Below are 22,474 nucleotides of genomic sequence, written 5' to 3' on the forward strand. Positions count from 1 at the left end.
TGTACAGCAAAAACAGATCGTTCGATTGTTATAAATTTTTCAGCAAAGTTAGATAACTAAATGATGATTCCTTAGAAAATATACACTGTAAAAAATTTCTTTTTTCTACTTTGAAAAAATATGATATTTGTCACAAAAACTCAAATATCTCAAAACCCTATCTTTTTACCAACTTCAATTTTTTAGGGGAAATGGCCCATTATATCAGCTATCTACCATAAAATTTTGGTGATGGTAAACTGATAAACAAAAAAGTTATGACATTTCAAACATTTCACAATTTTTACATTTAGTAACAAAAAAACATTTTTTTCTGTGTAAATTATTTCGAGAATTATATTTTGATGCTGATTTTATTGTAAAGGCTACCGCCTGAATTAAACAAGTTGTTTTCATGATACTTTAGTTTGATTATTCGTAATTACTATAGTATCTATTTGAAACTTAGACGCGATCCAGTGTTGTGATCAAAAATATTGAGATTGTCATACTTTTTATTGTACGTGACTGGTGAAAAAATCCCTTGATAGTGTTGAAAAGCTGTTGATTATAAGAAAAATGGAATTGAATTTATTTTTAAGACAAAAGCTGTATAATAAAGGTTTTTTTATACGCGTATACGTCTAGTTTATCCGCAAAAAAAATCCCTCTTAGAGAACAGACTTTATGATCGGAAGAATGCGAGTAACTTCAACAACAACAAATGCATAAGAGGTACATACCACAGACAAACAGACGAAACGCCTAGAACAATTTTAGTGAAAATTCATCGCCCAGTTCACACTATCACCACCTGGTGGAAATGTTTCACGAAACACTGCGTTGTGCAATATCGTCATCAGAAGGCGCTAGTGTGAAACGTCAAACGTAAAGAAAAACGATGGGCGCTCTTCTTGTTATGAAAGCCACAATCAAGATTCAAAATGATCGTTGAAGGCGTGGTCAATGAAAATTTCGCCAGTGTTACGTTTGTTTGTCTGTATACATACCTGACAATGCTCACGAAAAAAACAAAAAAATACTACCGCTATGAATATTAAAAATTGTATAGTATTTTTTTTCTTCAGCCACCAACACCAAACAAGTAAGTTAAAATTAATAAGTGATTTTGTTTATTATAATCTAACGAACAAGATGAACAGTCGCTTTCTCAAAGGTCTTCAACTCAACGCTCTCTTGTAGACCGTTTGATGAAAAAAATGTTCAAAAGAGTTACGAAATCTCACCGAAAGCACCATAGATAAACTGAAAGAGACTGGTTATGCCCAAATGTCCACATTGTGTACAAAATTACGCATTTGCACGTCCTGCCGTCTAGAATTTGACAAACGAGCCATCTGTATATCATTGGTAAAGCAGGGCGCAGGAAGTTCGAAAACGACAACAACTGAGAAATTGCCATCAGCGACATCTGTTTAAACAATTTAATTACGCCCCTTTTCAAAAATGCCCTGTAATATTCTTCAACATCTATACCCATTTCAATATTTTTAACGTTGCAAAACACGCTTTCAACATTCATCTTGAAGAAGAGGGAAAACACTTGTCCTCAAATGTAACAGCAAATTAATGAATAAACGACTAATGCGCGGAGGGCGTGATAAAATCGGAACATTACGGTACATAGTATATTATATTAATACATAGTATATTATATTAATATAGATTAATCTTAATCTACATATATAAAAATGAATTTCCGTCTGTCTGTCTGTCTGTCTGTCTGTCTGTCTGTCTGACCGCTATGGGTTTGGAAACTACTGGACCGATCAGTGTGAAATTTTGTGTGTAGGTGCTGTCGGGGCCGGGGAAGGTTCTTAGCTTGGTGTGAGACCTCTCCGGTCTCTGGAACGGGGGGCTCCCATACACATGACTTCACTGGGGACGTCCCTATGGAGCTGTATGTCAAAAAACATAGTAGGCAGGCAGTACGACGTTTGCCGGGACAGCTAGTATATAATAAAAACAACTTGTTTTACTCACGCAAGGCCATTAACAATAAAATCAGCATCAAACTTCAATTTCCGGCCGAAATAATTTACACTAAAAAAAATTATTACTAAATGTGAAAATTGTGAAATGTTTGAATTGTCATTACTTTTTTGTTTATTTTCATGGTAGATTGCTAATACAATGGACCGTTTTCTCTAAAAAATTACGTTGGTAAAAAGATAGGGTTTTGAGATATTTGAGTTTTTGTGACAAAAATGATATTTTTTAATGTTAAAAAAGATTTTTTTCACAGTGTATATTTTCTTAGGAATCGCCATTTAGTTATCTAACTTTGCTGAACAATAAAATCAGCATCAAATCGCGATTCCCGGCCGAAATAATTTACACAGAAAATTTTTTTTTACTAAATGTAAAAATTGTGAAATTTTTGAAATGTTATAACTTTTTTGTTTATTAGTTTACCATCACCAAATTTTTATGGTAGATTGCTAATACAATGGACCGTTTTCCCTAAAAAATTCAAGTTGGTAAAAAGATAGGGTTTTGAGATATTTGAGTTTTTGTGACAAAAATGATGTTTTTCAATGATAAAATAGATTTTTTTTCACAGTGTATATTTTCTTAGAAATCACCAATTAGCTATCTAACTTTGCTGAAAAATTCATAACAATCGAACAATCCGTTTTTGCTGTGCATATTTTTGAATATTTTTGAACCATTTTCACATACACCCTTTTGAAAAGTTAGTCGTGGCTCTAAATAAAAATTTGATATCGAAAAATGGCGATTTAGATGGAACTGAAAAACTGTGCAAAGTTTCAGTTCAATAGAAAATCATGAATTAAAAATTTTCCTTAATTTTGATGCTGTTGCTTGGAATCGCTCACATTTAAAGTAAGCTGACTATATTAACACTTGCGAGCAATATGTAAGCTCCGCCTCCACGAATCGATGTCAAACACGTGGTAATTTGTGATTTCTATGAAACAAAGCCACAACTTTACGAATTTCGGAGTTTAAATGCAACTCAATTGACAAGATGGAAGTTTCGTGTGCTTCTAGTGCAACTAAATGACCAAAACATTGAAAGCCACAATCTGTATGATGTTGTAGGTGCTGCTTGGGTCTTTGTCAGACAGCCAATGCGAATCCGTGATGCCTACAGGATCATAATGGCCGAAACAAGAGGTATAATGGTTCCTACACAGCAGTCTTCAGAGATGTTGGAGAGGACCAGCGAGAGGCTCTTTTTGCAGCATGATCCCAGTCCCTGGCCACCTTTCGTAGGACTGCTGGGGCTGGGGTTGAAATGAGGGAAGCATCACCGATAAGGGCCTTGCGGAGATAACAAAGTTCCATAGCGTAGGCAAGACTGCAGGTCTGGCGAAGTTCCTGGCCTCAAAAGTAGTATTTCAGAGGCTCTCGGGATGTTCAGGTCTGCTATGCAGAAATGCCTGGACGTGGGAATTTTCCCAAAGGTTTGGAAGTAGCAGAGCTAGGTCCTATTGCCAAAGGCGGGGAAACTACCAGCAGTATCGACACAGCGGTGAAGATGCTCGAGAAGATCTTCCGCAACAGGCTGATGGGCCTGGGGCATACTGAGGGTGTAAATGGTCTCTCGAGTAGCCGGTTCGGCTTCCGGTAGGGAAGGTCGATCGTAGACGCCAAACCGCCAAAATAGCGCTCCAGCGTAAGAGAAGGGGGGTTCGGTAGTGACACTGGATGTAAGGAACGCGTTCAATAGCGTCAGTTGGCTCCTGCGTCTGGGCATACCCGGGTACCTGTACAAGATTCTAATTACTTCCAGAATCGAGTACTAATTTATGACACAGATGTGGGTCGGAAGTGCTTTCACATAACCTTAGGGTTCCGCGAGCTTCCATCCTGGATTCGGTGTTATGGAAGGTCATGTATGACTAGGTGTTGGGGTTAAAGTTCCTGGTGGGCGAGGTCATCATCGGCTATCGATCAATTTGTGTGTAGGCCTACAGATTGGGTTGTTTGTGAATGAGTACAAAGTACATGCTATTAGGCGGAATCGAGCCCGACAGGATTTGCCTTGGAAGTTTTGCTACGATAGACGGATATACAGTCGAGATTATGGAGTAATTCGTTTTCCTCGAACCCTCACTAACAGCTACTAACAGTATGAGCCGTGAAATATGGCGAAGGGCATCATTATTGAAAGTCGTATTTATCATGGGCTTAAAGTCAAAGAGTAACACAAATGCATAAAACAAACTGGAAAAATATGTCGTACCCTAACATCCGCCTACACGTGGCGTGCCAGTCGTCTTCTGTTTATGCGTGCGTGAGGACTCCGATTGGATGATTGTCAATACATACCTCACAGTCAGCCGCAGCAGGCATAACTTTTCCATTTCGAGACCTTGCGTGTGAGTAATCGACAACAGCCACGGGCAATGAAGGGATCCGGAGCTAGGTGCGGTAGGCCAGTATTGATTTACATGTACGCACTGCGTCTTTTTGCCTTTTCCCAGGACAATGGAGAGGCTAGATTGCGAAGTTGAAAGAGATGTTGTTGTTTAGAAAGACATACAATTGATTTATTTGAGCGTGGGGATCATAAGGGTTCTAAAGTTTACTTCTTGCAAATTATGGAGTTTTCCTTCATTTCGCGCCTACCATATGTATATATTACGTGCAAAATGCTGATTGGCAGAAGAACCTCTCAGTTTAAAACTTAGGTAGGGCTCATAGAACTCTCAACTTAGAAGCAGGGTTTACACCAGATGATACGTTATGCAAAGATGAAGAAGAAGAAGAAGAAGAAGAAGAAGAAGAAGAAGAAGAAGAAGAAGAAGAAGAAGAAGAAGAAGAACATATGAAGTAGACAGAGAACAAGAAAACCAAAAGTCACCTTCGTTTTCGCCAAGACCTGGAGTAAAAAAGTACAGATTCCCTCTACATTTCAAGCGATTAATTAGGAAGTGAACATCGGCAGAAAATTACCATTTTTCATTAATTAAATTTGTGCAAAACTTCCGTCCTGTCCAGAGCACTCGTCGCCGTTCTCACAATAGTGCAACCAACTTGCAGGGATGTTTATATGTACGTTGTACCTACAGTTACAGACTGTGTCCGTCCCAGAAGAAGAAAACAAAGAGTCGAAAGCAGGAATTGCGAACTACGATTCCAGCTGGCTGAGCTGCAAGCAGAATGCAAACAATCAGACTCCACTCCGTTGAAGATGATGATGATGATGATGGTGTGAGAAGATGGTTTGGTCGTTCGGGGAATGCGCTGTTAGAGAGTCGCCGCCCATAATTTGATTACTGCACTGGAACGGAAACGCTGAAGATGGTGGAAAAAATCGTGGTGACCATTTATAACTGCGTGGTCTGGTCAGTAGATGCAAAAGGAGAGACGGAAGTGAGAGTCTCGACGCACACCCAGACTGCATTTTTTCGCTTGTGAATTTTTGTAAGAGATGCTGGTCAAGACCGCGAATTGCGGGTAGTTGCTCGAGGTGAGATGTCTGAGATCAACTGGTATAATAAACCATAGATTTCCCAACAAAAATTTTTGTTGTACAAGAGTAGAACAAACAACTCTTGAACAAACTTTAGCTTAACCCTCGAGCGATCGCGCTGTTGTATTTTGTACAACACGTTGATAAAATTTCGCTTTTTTTACTCAGCATTAGCGTGGTGCTAACGGTGGTGGCCAACCGCGCGAGTTACGGAAGGTTAAGAAACTGTTATTCAACTCGTTTTGTTACTCGGGTTAGGGGTCGGTTTTCTACAGTAGCTGGATCTCCTTCGTCTAGTAGAATTTTTTTGTTCAAAGGAATTTTGAAATTAACTTTTGAAGTAACAGAACATAATTTTCATTTTTAAACACAATTAAATTCCCTATTTCTATATCAAATAGATTTATATCTGACGGTTCACCACCAACCCCGTTCACACGGGTATCGAATGAAACTTAAGACACATTAAATAGAATCCCGAAGCAATCGGAACACAAACTGCAGAAAATAAAATTTTCCTTTTTCTCTTCTGATTTTCTCTTTCAGATCCGTCGTCTGTCGTTACCCAGTGTGGACCAAGGTGGATTGAATCAATGAATGGGCCACTGCTGCAGCAAAACGCCCACCTTATCGTGTGGTTGCATCGCATCAGTCAGCAGTGGGACAATCTCACAGGACCTGCAGGAGAACACGCGACCGACGTTGATAACGTCGTCGTCGTCGTAGTCGCCATGATCTGTGCTCGTCGCGAGGTGCCCGCTTGGAAAATGTGAATGCGGGGCCTGGGGAAACCGAGTGCGATGCTATAAAGGAATAAAGCAGAATACCTAACTGGACTGGATAGAAAAAAAAAATCGGTGCTTGACATGCAAAGTGAGGCGGGCAAGTGGAAAAAGTGCTGTAGCCATCGTCGTCGTATCTCGCTCAACTTGGGGGGGGGGGGGGATTGGGAACACAACGAGAAAATTACAATCAATTGAATTTGCTTTATTTGAGTTTTTGTTTATGATTACAATTTTGAGGGCTAGGTATGTTCAAAAAAGAATCCACATTAGCATTAGCATTAGCATTGAGCAAGTCGCACAAATTCGTAGGTAGTACAGCCCTGGATCGCTGTTATGAGGGTTGCATCCTTCTTGTCCGTTACTAAAACACAAAGATTTGGGACTAATCTCTGACTCTTAGACAATCCCCTAACGGTCGAGTGCTGTCCTGGCCACGTCCTTGCGACAGCTGAGGGATGGGAAAGGAATATTAGTTGGACACCTATGAAAGTACATAGAGACCTCTACATTCTTTCTGGCCTAGGCGTCACGGGAATTTGGATGTTAGTGGAAGGGTAAAGTTCAAAGGAAACGTTTGGTCAACGTTTAGGGGCACAAAATATTTTTGGTTGATGCCTGGTTCCTTTCCCAATTTGATCCTTGTTGGGTGTTCGATTTCAAATCTGAAATAGAAAAGGAACATTATAGATTTACCTGAATCCTTATATATGAAATGGTAGATTTACCTGAATCCTCCTGAAATAAAACGTTTATAGGTAGTGAACAATAAAACAGAACGTAAAAATAGAGCAAATATTGATCCTGCTATGATCAAGTATTTCTTTCTGGAAACAGCCAGATCAAAATGTATGTTTCTATGCTATGCTATCCATAAATTACATAAAAATGTTCAAAAAAGAATCCACATTGAATAAATTCACATCCTCCATCTACAGGGGGTGGCCAAAATGTTTGGGATAGGCAACTTTTTTTCTCTCACAAAAAAGTTCAACATGCTATAACTTTTCATAGAGTGCATCAAAAAATCTTAAATTTTGACTGTTTGTCAACCTATTATATGTGCATCATTGGTACAAATTTGGGCTCGATTGAGTAATCTTTCGCAAAGTTAGAACCGTTCGGGTAAAACACTATTTTTTAGACAACTAATTTTTGAACTGCCATATCTCGGAAACCAGTGAACCGAATTGAATGAAAATTTGAACATACACTTACAATATATAAATGCTTCATAAACTATTGAAACATAGACACTTTTAAACGTTGAAAAAAGTTATCATAGATTGACACTTTTTGGATTTTTCTCGAAAAAATGTAATTTTTTTACGTCAATGTCAATAAATTTTAGTGTTGATGTCCAAAGATTTTCCACTTCTGTTTTCAAGTTATTTTTAATCAGATATATTTAGAGCCTATTTAGATTAAAGGAAGAACACATTTTGTAATTTTTGTGTGGAATTGTAAATTTGACTATATTTCCTCTATATGGGTAAAAATTTCAACCTGGTAAAACTTTATTCGCCGTGAGAAAATATTACATTTTATAACGTTGTATTAAGTATCAATATATTGTTGATAAACGTTAAAAAATTCATTCAATTCGGTTCACTGGTTTCAGAGATATGACCGTTCAAAAATTAGTTGTCTAAATAAGAGTGTTTCACCCGAACGGTTCTAAATTCGCAAAAAATTATTCAATCGAGCTCAAATTTGTACCAATGATGCACATATAATAGGTTGACAAACAGTCAAAATTTGAGAATTTTTGATACACTCTATGAAAAGTTACAGCATGTTGATTTTTTTTTGTGGGAGAAAAAAAGTTGCCTATCCCAAACATTTTGGCCACAGCCTGTATTTTGTCTTGGTGTTACGTTCCAAATGGTTGCGAATAAACTGAATCGCGAATCTGAGGCTGTACATTTACATAATCGGTTAAATACTTTCAGAATAATTTTATTCTTTTATAAGAAAAATGCAAAAAAGTGACTTTTCCCATACAAAATCCCATACAAATTTCAATGGCGATGCGCAAAGTGTAAGCATGACTGATCGTGCTCAAATTTTGTACAGTCGTTCAGAACCCGAAATGGAGTCAAAAAAACCTTGATCTGAAAAAAACGACCTCTATGATCCACGCTAGTGTTCACCTTGTAGGCCAGAGTATAGCAGAATTTGGCCTGAAGCCAATCTGTGTTCTCCAAATTTCGACCAACGGATTTCGCTCAGTCCTAGGATCTCAAGCTTTATACGGCATGCCAAATTGGCAAGTTGTGCCAGTTTTCCCCTGCTGGGGTTAATACATTCCAAGTTTCAATTCTTGTCCGTTGTTTCGCGCTAAAAGTCGTTGCCGTTGAATCAGTTCGTAATCTTCCATTTTCGGATTCTGTAACGGTTTTTGGGTTTCGGGAACCGTAGGTTGTTGGCCTAAGGTCCCCTATCCACCGTGGTGGGGCTGCCACCTTAGGTATAGCTTCCGGTGGAGGAGCATTTCATACTCAGCCGCAGGATGCCAGAACAGACGCTGTTGGAGTCGCACCTCCTTGATGAACAGTCGATCAGGATGTACCTCCTCAATCTAGCTGAAGTCAAAAGGACAACAGTGCCCAGGCTGCACTACCAGCTAGGCACACAACTCTTAGCTGGCGTTTTTGTCATCGATTGACCCATGGAAACATGCGGTAGGAACATGTGAGGACCAGCGCTATGTTGGACGCTCACCGTTTTGTCAGACCTTCTACTGGTTTGCCTTTTTTTGTTATCGTTACTGATGAAATTGAAGTATTTCTTTTGGAAGATTTTGAAAACATTTTTCATCGGATGACATTTCTGGCAAATTCTTCTAAATGAATTACAGGAGTAAATCATCTACTTGGGAACGGTGGAATTGTTTTTAGAGGGAGCACTGGAAGATTAGCTTGACAAAACCTATGCAGGAATCCCTGGAATGGAGGAATTCACAAAAGACTTCCAGAAAAAATACTGAATGGATTTATTAAAAAAAAAACTGAATAAAGTCTTGATGCAACTCTCGAAGATATTTATGGGAAATCCCTGGAGGAATATTTATAAAATTCCTTAGATAGTGCTTTAAGAATTTAGTGGAAATTATCTAGAAAGAACTTTTGGAGAATATTACGGATGAAGCCTTGTTGTAGTTCTTTCTGGATGATTTTCTAAAACAAATTTTTAGGGAAACCTCCAGAGACATCCTTCATAACTTGCCTTAAATTTCTGAAGAAATTTTTCGAGAAATATTTGAACAAATATCTGAAGAAATTATTGTAGAAATCCTTGAAGTAACATTAAAAAAGTAACATTGGAGTAAAAGATATAAGTAGGAAAGTAATAAAAAAGGTTGCAGAAATTCAAAAACCTCTGTAGGATGTCTCGAAATAATCTCTGCAGTAATTCCTGCATGAGTTTCTGATTAAATTTCTGATGGAAAGAAGGAACTCCCGTAACCTCCAAAGAAGTACTTCGAAGATTTTGAATAAATCCCAAGAGGATTTCCTGGATAATACACAGAAAAAAAAATCTGCAGAAACCACAAGGTATTTTTTTAGAGTTTTTGTTGAAATCCTTGGAGATATTTCCGAAAGATTTCTCAAATAAATCCTTGGAGAATTTCCTACATAGAAAACGGGCAAAAATCATGTTAAAATTACTTTAAGCATTTCTGGAAAAAAATCTTAAGATGGATTCTGCAACACATCCTTGAAGAAATTACTGGAGGACGTCCCGGAGGAACCCCTCGAAGAGGAGTTCCGGAAATCATCTCTGGAGCAATTTCAGAACAAATTTATCTGGAGAAATCACTAGAAATCGTTGAAGGAGTTCCAGAAAAATCACTGGAGAAATCACTAGTGGAATTTCAGAAGGATTTGCTCCTACAGAAAATCCCGGAAAAATAAATCTTGGAAGAATTCATTGAAGAACTTGTGGAAAAACCTCTGAAGGAATTCCTGTATGAATTCTTAGATAAATCCCAACAGAAGCTTCTGGAAAAAAATCTATGTTTTCCTGGCCAATGTCCATAGCGCAGTGCTTACATGTTAACTTCACAAATCCCAGCCCCGGCCCTTGCCATTTTTCGTCAGCTGCTCTTGCTCCCGAAAGCGGCTGGCACTGACCCACTTCTGAATGAACCCCCAATCGGACTGGAAAAAGAACAAGAGCCACACATCAACATCATCGTCTCATAGAGTTCCAAGTCTGAGAAAAGCTGCCAAAAAACTCAATTTTTGAACATACATATGGGATACAGTATATCGAGTATATCCTAACAGAAGTTTCCGGAAAAAATCTATCGCAATTTCCTGGCGAATGCCCGTGGCGTAGCGCTCACATTTTAACTTCACAAATCCATAATAACAGGAGCACTGACTGACCTTTAAAAAAAATGGAAATACACTAAAACCTCTTTTTATGCATGTTTTTTTTTATGCACTTTTAATTTATGCACCTTTTTTTATGCCCTGCATAAAAAGAGGGAAAGCTACTCAGACCCAATATTGTGCATAAGAATATTTAATAATGACAGGAACTATTGCAACGGCGACCGGGGGGTGTTTACAGATGAGAGCAAAGGAAGGTTACAGGTTCGTTTTTGGGTGTTTCCGAAGGTCTCATGTGCGTTACATGGGCTCCGAGAGCGTCTTAAGGGGATTTCGGAGTCATTTCAGGAGCCTCAGAGCATTTTAGGCTGGCTTCAGAGCCGTTACGGAGGCGTTTTTAGGGGTTTTGGTTTAGGAGGATTTTTTTTAGACATTTCAAGATGTTTTAGATAATTTTCGGCGTGATTCAGAGGCGTTACGGAAGCGTTACGGAGGAGTTTTCGGAGTGTTCAGAGCTCTCAGGTGCGTTACATGGGGTCCGAGGGGGTTTAATGGGGATTTTGGAGGCACTTTAAAATGTTTCAGATCACTTTCGGCGTGATTCAGAGGCGTTACGGAAGCGTAACGGAAGAGTTTTCGGGGGGTTCGGAGGCTCTCAGGTGCGTTACATGGAGTCCGAGGGGGTTTAAGGGAGATTTTGGAGGCATTTCCAAATGTTTCAGACCATTTTCGGCGTGATTCAGAGGCGTTACTTAAGCGTTAGGGAGGAGTTTTCGGGGTGTTCGGAGCCTCTCAGGTGCGTTACATGGGGTTCGAGGAAGTTTAAGGGGGATTTTGGAGGCATTTCAAGACGTTTCAGAGCATTTTCGGCGAGATGAAGAGGCGTTACTTAAGCGTTACGAGGAGTTTTCGTGGGGTTCGGAGCCTCTCAGGTGCGTTACATGGGGTCCGAGGGGGTTTAAGGGGGATTTTGGAGGCATTTCAAGACGTTTCAGAGCATTTTCGCGGGATAAAGAGGCGTTACTTAAGCGTTACGAGGAGTTTTCGTGAGGTTTGGAGCCTCTCAGGTGCGTTACATGGGGTCCGAGGGGGTTTAATGGGGATTTTGAAGGCATCTAAGGACCTTTCAGAGCCTCTTTGGTGGGATTCAGAGGCGTTACGGAAGCGTTACGGAGAAGTTCTCAGGGGTTTCGAAGCCTCTCAGGTGCGTTACAAGGGGTCCCCGGGGGTTTCAAGGTGGATTTTTGAGACATTTCAGGTGGTTTCAGAGCAGACTCTGAAACACCTTAAATCGCCCCTCAAACATCATGCAACGCCCTTTAAAGGCTCCTGAGATCCCTTGAATTGCCCCTAAGCCCCTTGGAACGCTCCTGAAATCCACTTAATACTATTGAAATACCTCAGAATTCCCCGTAACCCCACGAAAACACCAACAAATCTTGACATAACACCCTTAAAAGGCTCCTCAAATTTTTCGAAACAACCCCTTAAAACGCCCCTGTAGCACCTTGGAACCCCCTTTTTGGGCTCTCTGGAAACTTTCTGGAAACCCCCTTAGCCCCACCTCAACTGCCCAGGAGAAAGACCTGTTCTCGCAAACTAGATTCTCTAATTGAAGCCCAAACTTAATTTATGCATAAATTTCCCTCTTTTTATGCCTTTTTTAATTTATGCACATTTTCAATTTATGCAGTCCCAGCCATATGCATAAAAAGAGGTTCCAGTGTATTGATTTTGTATCTTGTCACAGCACAGAATAGTTATTTTTTATTTTTCAATCACTTAACCTAATTTACAGCTCTTTTGTCCACTTGGGCACTGCGTGAGCGATTCCAATTGGAAACTGTACATACACTTCGTCCAGCGCCTAAATGTATTCTATTTCTAATTGTACTACATCGAACTGGTGGCCGTTGTGCTGCTTTCACTTTCTACCCTATCGTGGTAGAATGATGAGCTCGAGGATGTTGATGTGTGGCTGTTGGTTGTTCCTGTTTCCAGTCCGATTGGGGGTCCATTATGGGTTGCCGTTCGCCGATGTCCAAGTATCCGAGTTCATTTGAGCCATGGGCTCAGAAGAGGCCCAGTAAACCACACATCGTATTAAAAAGTGTATTTGAAATCGCATTTCTTGCCGCCAGAATTCGAAATCGTAAAAACCGCTAAATCTTGTGACAAGAATGACAACTCCAATTGTATATAAATCATAGTTTTGATTTATTTACGAGTAACTTTGTTGTGTAAAGATCAAGCCGTAAATAAAGCTAATTGAAATCGTTGCTGTTTGTATACGCTGACATGTCATATATTATGTTAGTGAACTTTGGTTGGGAATCGCAACAACTTATGTAATAAAATTTTAACTGAGTATCGACAATGAAAAATAAAAAGATCATTACGATGTGTTCACCAATTATTTTAAAGGTGATAGGTTATAATTCACTGCAAATTCATGGTCACAGATATGATGTCCAATTTCTCATTCCACCAAATCTTATCACATCAGCTCTCCCCGGTGAGCAACCAACACACTGTAGTCACTCTCATTCTGAGATTGTGATGTGCTTAAATCCAATATTCTTACCCAGATCCTTGCAAGTTCTACTCACAATATTCAACATAATATTCAGAAAGTCGTCCTGCATGAAATTTGGCACTGCGACGAGGTGATTGGGTGTAATAATCATCTCACTTACTTCACTCCTCAGCACACCGCCACTAATCGCCACTTGCTGATTATGTTTTGGTATACTGGAAACGTTCTATCAATTATATTCGGGCAGTCCTTGGGATGTTCTTCGTTACCGAATAAGGACGCACAATAATTCCCCCATGGGCATTGCATATTTTCCGCGGCGACGACGATGGACGACAACGACGACGGACGGCGACGACAACGCAACGGCGGCACGTACACTCGATGCAGGACTTCTGTTGTAAACAAAACATGCCGTAATTACCGCAATTCAAACTCGCCATGAGTTGTATATGTTGACAGTTCATATTTTGGTATATCATATATCAGTATAGCAACATGACGAAAGGAATCGCAATGACTTATGAAAAATTACAACCTAGTCATCATATCAACCTTCATGTAGGAAAGCAAAGGCAAGTTTTACATGTAGGTTAGAAGACTCAAGTTTATATTGGTCAAAATTTATGCTTTATTCAAGATTGTTCTCTATTAGTATACTGGTATGAGTCTAGACTCACAATCTCGAGATGCCGTGTTCGAGGCTGGGTGTTTACATATTTTTTTGTTCATGTTTCGGACATCGTATTACTAATCATTGGAAGTCGTATTTTCTTTCTTTCGATCGATTGTTGGGGCATCGTAATATTGTTCATGAGAAATCGTGAAATATCGCCAGAAGTATGTATATCGCCTCCACTTTGGTACGTATATAGCAGTTTTGTGCAGTTTATACGATTGAATAGGTTCTTATATAGTAGTGTATTACACAAATTATACAGACCAAAATGTTAGCTGGGGGGTCAGTGTCAGCTGCTCTCAGGGGGAAAGAGCAGCTGACGATAGTGCCGGGGCTTGGATCGGACCCATGACCATCTGCTTATGAAGCAAACGTGTAGACACTACGCCACGGGCCACAGACACAGAATAGTTGCTGATGGAAAAGTACAGAATTGTTGATAAAGAACACCACTACAAAAATCTGATAAATAATTCAATTGCTTTTTGCCAGGTATTTTAAAATCTGGACCACTGTGCGTCGTCATCCTTCTACCATGGACAGAGTAGAAAATGAAAGCAGTACATAGGCAACAAGTTCGATATAGTAGAACTGAAATACATTCAGGCGCTGACGAAAGTGTAACTGCAGCTGTTAATTGTTATCGCTCACGTAGTGCCCAAGGGGACAATAGAGCTGTAAATTAGGTTAAGTGATTGAATTAGGTTAAGCAGTTAAGAATTTCTTGGTGAATGTCTAGAAATATTTTTTCCAAGTATTTCTTATTGTTCTCCCTGGAGAAATTCTTGGAGGATGTCTTAGATAACTTATTGATGGAATTTCTTCATCAATCGCTGTTTTTTTTTATTGCAGGAACTCCTGGTTTGATCTCACGTGTAATCCTCTAGATAATTCTTGAAGAAATTGCTGGAAGAACTTATCGATAAATTTTGTGTTCTATTTTTCTTTCTATCATTAGTGAAACCATCAACGGATGTTTATTGCGGACCCTGGTAGATTTTTGGCTAGGTTAGCTTTCACGTCTAGTCTTGATACTTGACATACTTGACATGCATACATAGGTGGATTTCCTCAGATATTATTGAAATACGCAATATGAGAAATCTTGATTCCTCTCTCGGTTCTTGATGGGGCCTTTATAAGAACTGTGGTAATTTACTTGACAAATTAGGAAATTATTCAAAGACTGCTTCGTGGATTACTCAAGCAGATGTTTTTACAGATTCACAATATCTAGGAGTAGGAGACTTTGTTCTGGAGCTCTAGGTTGCGTTCCTCGTAACTCCCAGAGCAAAAACTGTTGTTTGAATGCAGAGTAGAGTAGAGTGCAAAACTTTTAGGCGATGTTTTTGGAAACAATTTCAACTGAATTATAAAATTGAAAAAAAAAAATAAAACAACGTTGAATATTGTGAAAATCGTTGGGAGAATATCTTAACAATACCCTTACAGAAATCTATGAGAAAATAACTGGACTGATAGAGCAAATGTACGAATTTTCCTAAAGGACTTCCTAATGATTGCTTTACGACAGAATTTCTGGAAAAACAATTGAAGATAGTTTTGATAAAAATCAAAGAGTAGTTCCTAAGAAAATCTCTGCAAAATTTCAAAAGAAATACGTGGATTTTTTTAAGAATTTTGAAAACAGAATTGTTTTATAAAGAGTTTCTTAAAAAATCTGGAGAAACTAATGGATGAATTCTTGCTGTAGTGTTTTCGAGACAATTTCCTGTAAATTCCTGCAGGAATTCCCGGGCATGCATTAAAAGTATGTTAACTAAAGTCCCAGGAGAAATTATTTAGGAAATCGTATGAGAAATTTCTTTAGACACACATAAATATTTGTAAAAGTTCGTGTAAAAATCCATTAAGGAGTAGAAATTCTCGGTGAATTTTTGGTCTTCAAAAACTGCATGAGAGAGGCCAAGAATGTTTTTTTGGAGAAATTCGTGGGAAAACTTTCAACTATAATCCCACAAAAAGAAATCCTCTTGGAATACATAGAGAATTTCTGAGGGGATTCCTGAAGCATTTCTTTTGGGAAAAGTTCTTTCAGAAGTCATGAACTTGGAATAAAATCCCTAGAAGTACTTCCTGTAAAAGTTTCTGATGAAATGTTGGAGGAATTTCCAGAGATATTCGTGGATGCTTTCTTAAAGAAATTACTTGGGGAATCCCTTGATATATCCCACTAGATAAATGCCCGAATATTACAGATATTTCTGGAGGAATTTGTGGAGGAAACCTGGAGATTTCAGAAATTCCTGGTGAAAGCTTTAAGAAAATCCTGATAAAATTTCTGGAGTAATTTCTGAGGAAAACTCTGAAGGAATTCTGAAGAAATGTAATCGTGCAGGGACTCCCATTGAAATCTCTGGTGGAATTTGTAAAAAAAAAATGAAATAAAAAAGCCGTAGAAAACTTTTTGAGAAATTTTTGGTATAATTCCTGGAGAACAGGCTTGTCCGCACTGAGCGCATGAAAATTCTGCTCTTTGGATTTACACCATCAAGCACTTCATAAATTAGAAATCTTTTCATCTTATCAGATAGAAGGATGTTGAAATATTGTAAATGTCATTTCGAACTGTCAAAAAACCGCACCTCAGCGCCGCAGGGGCCGTTCAAAGTGAAATTCACTAGAGTGTTTTCACCCGGGTGAAAATCTCTTTGCGCGCTCCGTGTGGCTCTGCGGTGCGGTTTTTTGACAGTTCGAAATGACATTCACAATATTTCAACATCCTTCTATCTGATAAGATGAAAAGATGTCTAATTTATGATGTGCTTCAAGGATGGAAGAAAATCACTTCTATCGATAAATGATACACGATACGAACAATCAAAGGTAGCTGTTGCTCATGCGGTAGCATGATGCGACACCCTCGCATTGTGCCCGCATCACAGAACAATCAATGCATCTGATGCACGCTTTATCGCGGGATCTATCGTTATCGGATCATGTTACAAGTCGCGATAAACTTTATTCATCACGATTAATGCCACTTATGCACCCGGAACCCCAATTCATGACCAGGAATATTACACTCATATACATATCGTGAAGATTCAGTAACAAGAATGCACCAAAAGTGATTGATAATTGAAATTTATCATTCCGGCTTCATGATAACGATCGCATCGCGGCCGCACATGCCGAGCGATTCATTATTCGCGGAGCATGGTTTGTTATGAATGCTTGACGACAAAATTCTATCGTTGTTGCTATCGCGCGATGCCTTCCAACCGAGACACATTTGGGATCCTATCATGATCACTAGATTTCCATCCTTGATGTGCTTGATGGTGTAAATCCAAAGAGCAGAATTTTCATGCGCTCAGTGCGGACAAGCCTGCTGGAGAATAACATGGAGAATTTCTTCTCGACAGGAAATCTTGGATAAACCCTAAAAGTAACCACGAATGAAATCGTTACAGAAAATGCTGTTGAAATTCCTGAAAAATTCTTGGAGGATTTGCTGAAGGAAGTTTTGAAGACATTTCTGGGGAGATTTCTGAATATACATGCTTGGAACAATTCTGAAATAAACCGCTGAAGAAATTACTGAAGAAATCTTTTAAGAACTGCAGGAAGAATCACTGGAGAAATAGCTAGTGAAATTTAAATAGAATTCCTGAAGCAATTCCTGGAGAAAAAATGGAAAAATACTCTACGGAGCTTCTGGAAAATCGCTTACGAAATTCCTATAGGAATTCTTTATTAAATTACTTTATGATACCCTTGAGAAATAACGCAACAAATGGATAAATTCCGACATAATTTGTACAGAATTTCTACAGAAATAAATGTTGAAGCTCCTGGTGAAATCTGTACAGAAATTTCCTAACAGATCCGACGAGGAGTCTTGAAACAAAAAAAAAGTTTTAATAAATTGCTTCGGGAACTCCTGGAGAAAATCCCTGGAGGAATCGTTGGAGACGTCTCTGAAGAACTTTTAAAATAAAGATATTCTTGAAGTAATTCTTAAGAAATAACTGGGGAAACAACTTGTGAAATTCATGAAAAAAGTGAGGAGAAATATAGGGTTTTAGAAGGAACTTCTGTGGCAATTCCTGAAGGCATTCGAGAAAAATATTTTGAGGAACTCTTGGCAGAATCTGTGGGGGAGTTTCTGGCTTAGGCGCTGTCCATAAACTACGTAGACTCATTTTGGGCCATCTCAGACCCCCCTCCCCCTCCGTAGACTTTTGTTCATACAAAATTTTCAAAATTTGTATGGAGCGTAGACTTTGGCCAGACCCCCCCCCCCGTCCCCCCTTAAGAGTCTACGTAGTTTATGGACAGGCCCTTACTATCATTTTCAAGACAATGGAGACGGTCAAGTGGCTCCTTAGCTTGGGGGAATAGAAGTGCCTGTCTAGCAGATTGGAAGTCGTGGGTTCGATTCCCTCCGGAGTACGTTGATTTCTTTTCGCAATTGAAGGCCATGTGCCAGACGGGTGGTTGAATCGTCCGCAATTGCTCTGCTAAATCTCAACTCCTATTTCATATTGTTGACTAGAAATTCGAGGTGCACAATCGACTGAAGTTTCAACTACGTCAGTGCAGTGGGAATTTATATTTGCATATTCAAAATCGCGAGGCAAATTATTGGAAAGAGAGGGAAGATAGCGTGCGACCTTAAACTTCAATTTGTTAATAGAACACATGTTTCTGATGTGTACATGGTTGTCAACAACCAAGTGTTTCCAATATCTTTTCTAGGATATTTCTTTTTGAAATTTGTTTGTCAACTTATATTTTTAAAAGGATTTTTTTTAATAACTACTTAAAGACTCAAATGGACGAAACTTCGATAATTCCTGTTGATCTTTCCGGAAATATTTTTATGATTGTTAAGATATTGATTCCCTTTTTAAAGATGTGGCTTCCATTATCATCCTGCTCAAAAAAAGGATTGAAACGCTGTTGGGTTGCTTCTTGTTTTAGTTTTTTTTTATTCAGAAGTTTTTGCTAGAAGTGAGAACGCTTGAAAACAAAAAGAACGAAGTCAATCGGTGCCGTAAATCATTTGTTTGCGTATAGGATGAATTTGGAAGCATGAGATTACTAATGGCACTAATACCCTGTCTAAGAAAATTCTTACAAAATAGCTTTATTTATATGTTTGCATATTATTTTTTATATTTGTTACGACTATTATCTATCAAATTGCCTTAAATTTTGATTTCAATTGTGTGCATAATTTGAGTCCGAAACGGCACCAGAAAATCAAGTTCCTGCATCGTCCTTTTTTCCCACAGTGCATCCGGAAAACTGTGTGTAAAAGTTGCGGAAATCAGTTGCCGACAGCCAACAACGCTACTAGGTATAGTGTGCTCAACGGGTACTATGAAAGAGAAGCTGTTCCAGTAGTTTAATTGAAAGTTGGACCATTTGATGGAAGATTACAGTGTGTCTGTTGCTGTTGCTGATGCTGATACTGATGCCGGTGGTGGTGGTGTCGCTGCTGGGCATTTTCTGTGAAAGAGTGATTGTAGTGTAGGGAGCCAGCAGGGCAGGAAAAAATAAAAATGAATCAAGCTCCCGTGGCATCCAGTTGGGACAGTAATTGAAACCCGCGCGGCTTCGTACCTACAGAAGGGGTGTGTGAATCGGTTCGTTTGGTTGTGAAAGTGAAACACGACGATCAGGCTTTTCCGAGAGCGAGAGCCAGGGTGGTGGGTGGAATTGGAATACCCACAGAAAAAAGTGAAGTGAAGTGAAGCGATTACCGAAGCAAAAAGCCCAGCACAAAAGGAAGGAGCACCATCATGAGCAGCAGAACGATGGAATTAAGGATTGTTCCGGTGATTCAATTTGTCACGATCGTTGCCGCACTCAAGCTGGGCGCCGTTAGCTGTGGTGAGTAGAAATGGTTGGTTAGTGACTCGATTAATCTGATTTGGGTCGAGGGGGTGGATGACACTTTTTTTTTTATTTGGGGGTGTTGAGGGGTGAATGATTTAATGGTCATTTACCGGGCCGGATTGAGGGTGTACCAAATATTGCAAGCACAAGCATGAATAATCGTAAGCACCGTTGTTGCTACTCTGTGATTGATCAGAATAAAGATGGGACATGTAAATATGAGAAAATCGAGTTGAATACTGGTACGAGTCATGCAGGAGACACTGAAAATGTTCATATACATAGTTGACAACGAAATACGTATCTACGTTGGCATAGCTATAGGGGCGGCCTGGAAGGCCAAGCCCCCTCCCCTCCAGAATGCGCCAGGCTCCCAAAGATTTTTTTCATGATTTTATACATGGTAATAAGAAAAAATCTGAAAATAACTATCTTAATGACAAACATAGATCAATAACAGATATATATTTGGCACTATACAGGGGGTGGCCAAAATGTTTGGGATAGGCAACTTTTTTTCTCCCACAAAAAAATTCAACATGCTGTAACATTTCATAGAGTTCATCAAAAAATCTCAAATTTTGACTGTTTATCAACCTGTTATATGTGCATCATTGGTACAAATTTGGGCTCGATTGAATAATTTTTCGCAAAGTTAGAACCGTCCGAGTAAAACACTATTTTTTAGACAACTCATTTTTGAGCTGTCATATCTCGGAAACCAGTGAACCGAATTGAATGTTTTTTTTTTACCATTTATCAACAATATATTGATACTTAATACAACGTTATAAAATGTAATATTTTCTTACGGCGAATTAAGTTATACTGGGTTGAAATTTTTACCCATATAGACGAAATTAGTCAAATTTACATTACCACACAAAAATTACTAAATGTGTTCTTCCTTTAATCTAAATAGGCTCTAATATATATGATTAAAGATAACTCGAGAACAGAAGTGGAAAATCTTTGGACATCAACACTAAAATTTATTGACATTGACGTAAAAAAATTACATTTTTTCGAGAAAAATCCAAAAAGTGTCAATCCATGATAACTTTTTTCAACGTTCAAAAAGTATCTATGTTATAATAGTTTGTGAAGCATTAGTATATTGTTAGTGTACGTTCAAAATTTCATTCCATTCGGTTCACTGGTTTCTGAGATATGACAGCTCAAAAATGAGTTGTCTGAAAAATAGTGTTTTACCCGAACGGTTCTAACTTTGCGAAATATTAATCAATCGAGCCCAAATTTGTACCAATGATGCACATATAATAGATTGACAAACAGTCAAAATTTGAGATTTTTTTATGCACTCTATGAAAAGTTATAGCATGTTGAACTTTTTTGTGAGAGAAAAAAAGTAGCCTATCCCAAACATTTTGGCCATCCCCTGTATGTGTTGAAGTATTGGAGTCTTGGAGACTATCACAACTTGTCACACTTTACAAGATCATTGTCCAACATAGTGTCAGTAATATACTCTGAAAATTTTGCATGGAAATATGAAAAAAAAACCAGAATTAGCAATGGTAAATCTTTTTCAAATTGCTGAGAAATGAAACCTAAATGATAGTTTCCAAAGGAATTCTTTGACGGAGGAATCCTTTGATGAACCTCTGAATTTACTATAGACTATTTCAGAAATTATAAATACACTTTGTTTATTAAATAAAATAAACTGTTCTGATGATTTCTATCAACTTTTTTTTCAGAATACAGCACATTGTACTCCACCTTTTTGTTTTTACTTTCAGTTGTCATAATATTTTGACAAACAGTCGAGCTATACTGGAAAAACTTGTAAATTAGAAGGCACAATATGTTGCTAATTGACAAATTGACAGATGAAATTTGTGAAAAAAAATCGCGTTCTGGTGGGATTCGAACCCACGATTCTGTATTCGCTAGACCGGCGATTTAACCAACTAAGCCACAGAACAAGTAATGGTTCTGCGATATAGAAAGCCAAACTGACTCCGAAGCCGCACCGTGAACACTCCTATTCCATAAACTCATCTCTCTTTCGGCTTAGATGCCAATCCACAACACACTCCCGTTTGTGCCCACTAACGGGGTTTCGACGTTACGCCAAAAAGATGAAGAAGACAAGGAAGAAGCATAGCTGAACTCTTTTGGAAATCACGAACTTTTTTTAGGGCTAACCCAGAATTTTCTTTTAAAATTTTCTCCAATAGTACATAATGAAAACCCGTTCGAAGATTGTTCGAAAACGTCTAGGAAAAAATCCAATTAGTTATGAAAGACTATAACTAATTGGATTTTTTTTTGACTGTATTAACGAGATTTTTAAACCCTAGGCTAGTTCATCTCGGGACCCACGCTTTACTTCCCTTCCGAAGGAAGAACCCACATTTTGTGAATATGTCGGGAGTGGGATTCGATCCCATGTCCTCGGCGTGATAGTCTTGCGTTCTAACCACCACACCAGGTCCGCTCCACAACTAATTGGTACTCTTTTAGTAATTAACCATCCATTTTGTCTACGCTTATTAGCAATCTTGATCACGATCTCTATTCCTCTAAGAATAAACCTTCAGATGTATCGTTTCGAGTACATAGTTGCCGGAATTTCCCAAAAGACAGTTTTCTATACTCCTATACTGCATATACTCATCTCAAAACATAATCTTATAGAAATTCCAATTGACGTATGTATTCCCGGAAGGATTATGGGAAGAATTTTGGAAGGTTTTCTCGTAAAAGCCTTGAAACTATTACTGGATAAAACGCTCGAGGTGTCCTTGTAAGAATTTCTGATGGGAATCCCTGGAGGAATTCTTGAAGAATTTC

The 22,474-nt window shown here is 38.7% G+C and overlaps 1 protein-coding gene across 3 annotated transcripts in view; it reads left to right on the forward strand.

Moving 5' to 3' along the window:
- The window catches only part of LOC109420166 (uncharacterized), a 422,805-nt gene that overhangs the window by 187,380 nt on the left and 212,951 nt on the right, over positions 1-22,474 (forward strand). For all 3 annotated transcript variants that reach the window (XM_062853749.1, XM_029869904.2, XM_029869905.2), the window contains exon 2: positions 19,048-19,648. In XM_062853749.1, the coding sequence (XP_062709733.1) occupies positions 19,558-19,648 (91 nt within the window). In that variant the 5' untranslated portion in view covers positions 19,048-19,557. The remainder of the gene's footprint in view (positions 1-19,047; positions 19,649-22,474) is intronic.

The sequence above is a fragment of the Aedes albopictus genome, chromosome 2, assembly GCF_035046485.1.
Source record: "Aedes albopictus strain Foshan chromosome 2, AalbF5, whole genome shotgun sequence".
In the NCBI taxonomy this organism is placed as follows: Eukaryota; Metazoa; Arthropoda; class Insecta; order Diptera; family Culicidae; genus Aedes; species Aedes albopictus.